Source organism: Martes martes (genome assembly GCF_963455335.1).
Source record: "Martes martes genome assembly, chromosome: 14".
NCBI classification, from domain to species: domain Eukaryota; kingdom Metazoa; phylum Chordata; class Mammalia; order Carnivora; family Mustelidae; genus Martes; species Martes martes.
Window position 1 is genome coordinate 24,834,874 of NC_137902.1, and position 8,011 is coordinate 24,842,884.

General features: G+C 47.8%; 1 protein-coding gene across 32 annotated transcripts in view; it reads left to right on the forward strand.

Moving 5' to 3' along the window:
* The window catches only part of STN1 (STN1 subunit of CST complex), a 43,582-nt gene extending 40,293 nt beyond the window's left edge, over positions 1 to 3,289 (forward strand). For 12 of the 32 annotated variants that reach the window (XM_080822982.1, XM_080822994.1, XM_080822983.1 and 9 more), the window contains one exon: positions 2,140 to 3,289. In XM_080822982.1, coding sequence (XP_080679108.1) covers positions 2,140 to 2,297 — 158 coding nt within the window. In that variant the 3' untranslated portion in view covers positions 2,298 to 3,289. Of the gene's footprint in view, positions 1 to 159; positions 238 to 2,136 lie in introns of all 32 variants that reach the window. The other 20 variants (XM_080822971.1, XM_080822973.1, XM_080822970.1 and 17 more) reach the window with 6 other exon arrangements.
* The last annotated feature ends 4,722 nt before the right edge of the window (positions 3,290 to 8,011 follow it).

Sequence of the window (8,011 nt, forward strand, 5' to 3'; positions counted from 1 at the left end):
GAAAAAAGGACATTTGAGTAGAACTATACCTAGTAAGGAGATTGAATCAGTAACTAAAAATCTACCAACAGAGAAAAGCTCTGGACCTGACGGCTTCACAGGTGAATTCTACCAAACATTTAAAAACTAAAACCAGTCCTTCTCCCATGTGACTGCAAGGTCGCTTTGTGAGACTCCTTCCCAGACAGCAGCATGGCCTTTCTGAAGAGATCGTTGAAGGACTTCGGGGCATTGCTGGTAAGGGCCCCACATACGTCCGTAGGTCCTCTTGAGCCCCGAGCTTGGGCACGCAGGCCCTACAAAGACAATTAAAAGCCGAACGGTGGTGAGGGTCCTAGTGCTCCATCTGCCATGTGCGGGCCAGTTGGCTGGAGCCCCTTTACACCATCCAGCATCACCCTTCTCAGGAAGAGTGAAGCTGCTTTAGAGCCCGGACTAGGTTATGGGTGTCATCTTAGGTTATGGAGAGGATGACAGAATCATAGTCATTCCCATGTAAGAGACACCTGCCACCAGGCTCCTTTGATCCCTATAGCTACGGGTGAAGAAGGCAATTTTCTCCCCATCTTACAGATGAGGAAACAGACCCAGAGACACGAACCACTCTGCCCTGTCGGAGCCAGTACTTGAACGTGGGCCTGTTGGCCTCACGAGTCCACTGTCCCCTGTCACTTGCTCCTCCTTGCTCAGCACTACGTACACGGTGTGTGTTCAGGAAGTCTTTATTGAATGAATGTTGGAGGGACAGCCTGGAAACCAGTGAAGGTGACAAGTTTTCAACAGTAAACTGGGAGGGAGAATGAAAGGACAGGGCCACTAGAGGTCAGAATTTAACAAATCTTCATTAGCTTTGGAGCACTGCTTGAGATGGTGTCTGACCCCGAGAGCTGGAAAGGACCCCAGAGGTACCCACACCCCCTTCACAGTCCCTCCCCCTCCTCATTGGTGAGAAAACTGGGCCTTAGAGATGCTGTAAGTTGCCCAAGGCCACAGACCTGTGCCACCTCCCAAACCATGCTTTGCCCAACACCATGATACCTCTTTAATCACCTTCCTGGGGCCTCAAGCATTTCGTTCTCTGAAAACAACATTTGGTGACTGTGTGGAACAGCAGGGGTGCCAGATGCTGGGGAAACACAGAGAGGCCAAACCTGGCCCTGCGTAGGGCTTGAAGCGAATCTGGGAGGCTCTGTTTTCTGTAATGAGGTTTGACTTTGACTCAGAGTTACAGATGCATTTTACATCATGATCTGTTAACGTTATATGTACATATATATGTACAGACACACACACACATATACGTATTTATGCACATATAAAGTTTCACAAAATAATACTTATGCTATAATGCAATGCATTTTGTAATTTCCTTTTCCTGTCTTTCTTAATCTGTTGGTGAGGAAACAATTGCTGATCACAACCCATTACCTTGATTTCATGACCCTCTCTAATGGTCAGATCTTCACTGTGCATTCCATTACTGTGAATCATTGATTCAAACTGCTAACCCTGAACTTTCACCATTGTGTACCAAATGGTCTTAGGTGTTTTGGGTGGAGGATACGAGATTACTAGAACACAGCCATCATAGACAGGACTTCTTGGAAGCCTAGGCAGAGAAGAATGAGAACAGACCAGTGGTGGGAGTCCCTTCTCCAGGCTGTCACCTGAGTCAGGACTTACGAGAAAGAATACGGAGTCTGCCATAACCAACTCTGCTGTCTGTCTCAAGAGGGGTCCCGCCTGGAAAGCCATGGGTTCAGCACTGAATAGTACTTATACCTGTAATTGCCTTAGAGAAAAAAGATTATCAAGCACTAAAAATCCATTCAGTTATGGATCGTCCGTGATCCAGGAGCAATCCTTGAAGGTTGCAGGCCTGAGTTTCCAAGTAGTGGGTCCACGTCATGTGGCGAAAGAAGGGGCCTGAGAACAGGGCTTTTGTTTCATTCCTGCTGGTCATCTAAACCAGTGCCTCTCCCACTCTGCTGTGCGTCAGAATCGCCAGTGGATCTTGGGGAAGTGCAGGTTCTGACCCGGGAGCTGTGGAGAAGGACTTGTCCCGAGAGGGGGAGGCCGCCGAGGGGGCTGAGGGTCTGACAGGCGCGCCAGGCTAAGCCCGCTGCCTCTCTCCAGCAGACGCAGAGAAGGGCTGCCACTTTCAGCACATCTTGGCCTGTGCCCGCCTGAGTGTCAGCCCGGACCTGAGCGAAGGCGTGCTGCAGCAGGTGCTGGAGCTCCTGGAGGACCAGAGCGACATCATCAGCACCACGGAGCGCTACTACACGGCGTTCTGAGGGGAGGCCGGCCCATGGGCTGGGCGGGGCCGGGCCAAGGAAGAGACGAGAGGGTGGTGGTCACTCCTGGGCTCAGACTGTAAACGTCATGCAGAGGCTTATAGGTCTGGTGGTGGTGGTAATAAACTGTGAAATATGGTCACTTAAAGAGTGGAATTTGGCGTGAATTCTGTAGGCTGCCGTGTAGCTGCTGTATCCGTGGGATAAAGTAACTCATCTCAGTCATGACCTAGAAGAAAACCCTCCCCTTGACCTTCTCCCTGGACTGGCTGTTGCCCTCAGAGCAGAAGGGGGAAACGGTATTGGTGGCTGAGTTGGTGTGTGTGTGTGGCTCCACGCTCTGTCACGGTAAAGGGCTGTCACGTGGTAAAGTGAAGTGAAGAGCGTCTAGCCAGATCACACAGACCCGGAACGTTTCCAAACTTCAGACTACCGCCTCTGCTCTTGTAGGCCTCTGTCAGAGGTTAGGAACCGAGTGTAGAGAACCGCTTCATGGGGGAGTCCACTCACCTATGATTTCCAAGGGTCGAGTACCAGAGGTAGGTCTCGAGTCCTGGGATGAATGTAGTTCACAGACCCACCCAGAGATGGGAATAAATGGACCCAAGGCATGGCCCTGTGTTGGTCATTCTCCTTATTTTCCTTAGGAATTACAGGTGTCTCAGTACATTTCCCTACACTTCAGGACATACGTGACTAAATGTGTTGTCCTTTAATGCCCTGAAGTCGTTGGAGGCTCTCAGCCAGTTGCCTGGCTGCTAGGCATTATTTTCAAGGTTACCGCTGAACGTGCAGGTCGCTCTGACACCACCCAGACAAAGACTCTGTAACTGCCCGGACAGGTGATGGAGTCCTGCTGTTGCTAGGAACGGCAGGCGAAAGGGAAAAAAAAATCCGAGGTATGTGGTAGACTTGTTCTAACAGCTAAATGACAAATCCAGCCAGCAAAAATAAAGTGTGGGGAAAGATTTGGAGTTAATTACAGTCATTTCAAAAAAGCACATCTGCCTTCGTCTGCTACATTTGCTCTTGACGTCATAAGCTCTTAGTGGCTCTGGGGAGAGCTTGCAGGCCTCGAGTTCTGCTCTATGTGGAAATGGAGTGGTTTTTATACTTAGAAGTTGGCGGCTGTTTCGTATGTCCAGCTGAGGGCTAGTACCAACAGATTGCTTCCTGTCGGCGACTTCTCTGACTTGATCCAAACATCTGCCCTGTTTCTAACAGCCATTTACCCAGATGGTTGTCCCGTGTCCTCCATGCATTTGGAAGCTTCCCCCGTGGAATGGAGTCTCCTGAATAACACCCCAGCTGCCTTCCTTGATAGCAGCAGATGTTCCTTTTTGAATACATCTAGCCCAGGAAGGAGTCTCAAATCAGCAACCCCACTTCCAGGGTTTATCCCAAAGAGACGATCACGCAGGTGGGAAAGGATGAATACACAAGATTCGCATTGCTGTGTGATCTAGAGTTCTTCTTTGGGAAAAATAGTTGCTCGTGAGGAAAAATTAATTATGATACATGCACACGGTAAATACTATGCAGCTATTAAGTGATGAAGCAGACAGATACTATTGCTATGTGAACACTCTTTCCAAGAAAGCAATCACAGACCTGTTTATATAATATACTGTTGATCTGAAACGACTTGTATGTGTCTATCTGTAGAGTGTGTTTTTGTGTGTACATTGGCATAAATGTGTCCCATGTATATACACAGTTGATCAGTCCCCCCCTCCTAGAAATACTTTATGCACTCGGCTTTCCTAACACTCTGGGTGCTCTTTCTCTCTTTCTTCATCTCCTTTTCCTGGTCTTCCATCTCCCTGAGGGCTTGGGGTTCAGTGTTAGATCTCATTCCTGTGCAGCTGGCTCCCTTGGAGAGCTTCACCAGTCGTGTGGCTCAGAAGATACATATGCTGACAGACTCACCACATTTTATCCAGTTAGGACCTCTTCTGAGCTCCAGACTCCTGCCTGCGGCTTCCTACTGACATCTCCACTTCGGTGTCTGAAAGACCCCACACACGTGCCTGCCGCCAGGCGCCTAGTCACCCCTGACCCAAGACTTGGTCCTTCTGAAGTTTTTCCTGATTCGGAAGAAGGCAGCTCCATCTTTCCAGTTGTGCAGACCAAACATTCCACATCCCACCTGTCCACCAGTCACCTTGGCTCCACCTTCTAGATATTTCTAGACTCTAACCGCTGCTCTACTACCAGCTGGATATTGTGGTTGCCTCCTGACTGAACTCCTGCCCCGGCCCCTCTTCAGTTCATTCTCCACACAGCAGCCAGAGCGACCTGTTCAACTGAAGCCAGATTCTGCCGTCCTCTGCTCTCGCTCTCCTGTGACTCTCTGTCTCACTCCAGGTAGGACCGCAGGGCATCCCATTACCAACAAGGTGCTGCTCTGCCGGGCCTCCTCTGTGCACTACGCCCCGCGCGCACCCACCCTGCTTAGCTTCCTGGGCCTTGCCGAGCCTCACACACCACCAGCATTCCTGCCTTGGGGCCTGTGTGCTTGTTTCCCCTGCCTGGAATGTTCCTCCCCCAGGTAGCCAGGTGATGGCCTTCCCCCTCCCCTCCTTTGGGTCTTTCCTCGAGTGTCACCCTCTCTCTAAGGCCTGCCCTGATCCCTCTTTTGCTAAGTAGAGCCAAACCCTTCTCCTTCCTCCCCAGGACTCTTTAGTAGTTACTTTTCTCCACGGTACTTGCCACCATGTCACACATCCCATATATTTCTTCCTTGCTTGGTTTTTTATCTATGTCCCCAACAGAAGAAATGTTCCTTGAGGGCAGGACTTTCCCTGTTCTGTTTCCTGCCGTGTTGCCTGCACTAGAGCAGTGCCTGGCGTATCTTCCCAGCCATACCGCTCCTGGGTACGTGTCTGGCTGGAGGTATCTTCCTTTCTTTCCTGGGGAGCTTTCTCCAATGTCTTGGCAGGCTGTTCAGGCTGGAAGTGCTCAGAATTCAAACCACGGGGAGCGGCCTCATCCTGTGGGACCTGGCATATAAGTACCCCAGCTCCCTTGCCCTTCAAATGAGATCTCTGAGGCAAGTGTTCTCCACCGTTTTCCAGAGTTTCTCTGTGGGATTAATCTCCATCCACCCACCGTAGCAGCTGACTTGATAGCCACTGTTAATTGGCTGCCTCACCCTCCCTGTCTTCCCCACTCCCCATTAGTATTTGCCGCACCGCCCACATGAACTGCTTCCTTTCCAGTCCTTGTCTCCTGGTCAGCTTCTGGCTGATCACAAATAATCCCATGTTCATAAGTATATTTGAGAAATGCTGTATGAATATTCTATGCATCAAGCAGAGATTACTAGAAAAACCAAAGTGACCCACTTTTGCTTTTAAGCTACACATCTCTATTTGATATTTTTACAATTAGCAAGTGTTATTTCTACAAAAGTAATAAAGCTCTTTCTCCCTCCCCATCCCACACTCACACAACCTGAACGATGAGCGAACCAAAATTAAGATGGGCCTTCTATCCCGTAGCAGCATAAGAACTCTGAGAGCATGAGGGGAACCCTTGGAAAATTCTCTGGGGCTAAATACAGTTGGGTCACTGCTCTGGCACTGAAGAGCCACCAAAGACTTCCCCTGAAGAAGAGGGAAACTGAGCCAACACCATGGCTCTCAGCATGCACATTTCAGAAGGCATGAACACTGTGTCTAGTTTATGGAAGCAAGAAGACAAATAGTGCTACTGTCTGGTCAGGGGTTTGTTTGAAGCTCTGTGATTTTCTCCATCTGGTAAGCCACCAGTGCTTCTCGTCCCTAAAAGACACTTCTTTCTAATTATTTTCCCCTCTGATAGTGTGCCAGGGCACTGGCCGAGAGAAAGCCAAGTGGAAAGAAGTCTATTCAGTGATGAGGACCTCAAGATGTGGTGCCAACGATTGAAAACCAAGCAAACTTGTAATTTTCCGTCGGGGAAAAGTATCCACACTTTCTTATTAGTGTGGTTTCTCCTTTGTAAGCGGCCTCTATAGGAGCTCCCCAAAGAAGCAGCTCATTGTTTCCTTACTAGATTAACGTGCAGCATATGGGCAGACTCCAAATTCGGGGAGCAGCAGGCGCTGAGAGGAGAGTGGGACCGTCCCCAAGGGAAATGGGCCCAGGGATGAAGAACCTTGCAGTAGAGCTCATGTTTGCATGCCATCTACTCCAAAGGCAAGCCCGAGCTTCCCCTCAAGTGAGTTTTTATGTAGTGCAGAATTTATTTTTAAATACAGCCTATTTTTACTGAATTTTTATTATGTAAACCCAAACAGGTGAGTCACAGCACAGCACAGGGCTGTGTTTGCAAGAATTCTAAATCAGACCCCAAATTCCTGAAGAGACTGAAGGCTTTCCGTGTATGTCCAATTAAAGTACTAGGTTTTCATCTTGGAACATAAAGGAGGAATTTTGAAGACCACATAATAGTTTTTTTAGATAGCAAAGTGGCATGTCACTAACTCAGACTGATTTGGTGAAAGGTTTATGTAAATTAGTGAAAATCTGGAAAGAGTGCTATTTTATTACTTTATGTCTATGCAGTGTTCCATATGATATCTGAAATAGTATGGGGTAACGGATTGGCTGCTCTTAGAAAACCTGTTTAATGAATAAGAATTATTTTAATTGTGTATCATTTAATTATTATATGTTTTATGCTGTTCAAATATTAATAGGTGATTTTAAAGTTCTTGAACTTAAGAGATTTGAGAACATGTCCACACAAAAAATTCTATGTCAGTGTTCACAACACTATCATTCCTAATAACCAAAAAGGGAAAACAACCCAAATGTCCATGAAGTGATGAATGGATAAACAAATACTTGTCAGGGTATGGGGGAAGGAGGGGATTGGATAGTGCAGGGTTTCCTTTTGGGGTGATGGAAATGTTCTGGAATTAGATAGTGGTGATATTTGCACAACTGCGAATATACTCCAAACCCCTGAATTGTGGGCTGGGTTGGGATTCCTCCTAGCATGGTGACTGAGTTCCAAGGGCAGGCATCCCAAGAGAGAGCAGCACCCCTGCAGAAGCTGTCTGGCCGGTCTGCGCATCGCCCCAGAAGCCGCACAATGCCACTTCCATGGTGTCCTTATGGCCAAAGCAGCCAAAGCCTGACCCAGTTTCCAGAGGAGTGAATAAACCACCTCCTGATAGGGAATAACAAGATTCCCGAAGGGTTTGTAGAACCAGGAATATTGCCCTGGCCATTTTTGGAAAGCACAATGTTTCATAGAAACGTTTCAACTTTTATACACATATAGCCTCATTCTTTTTTTTTTTTTTCTTAATGATTTTATTTATTTATTTGACACAGAGAGAGAGATCACAAGTAGGCAGAGAGGCAGGCGGGCGCCGGGGTGGGGGGGGCGGGGGTTGTGGAAGCAGGCTCCCTGCCGAGCAGAGAGCCCGCTGTGGGGCTTGATCCCAGGACCCCGGGATCATGACCTGAGCCGAAGGCAGAGGCTTTAACCCACTGAGCCACCCAGGTGCCCCTAGCCTCATTCTTTAAAAAACAAAAACAAAAAACCTTTTTTGGGGGGGGTATCAATAAGTACAAAGAATGGGGGAAAATGGTCTACCACTTCCTAGGTACTATTTTCTTTTTTAGATTATATGTATATTCTTAGCAAAAAAAAAAAAAAAAAAAAGTGTTAACATTTTGCCTATCCTTCCAGAAAAAAAAATATAAGCATTTTATATG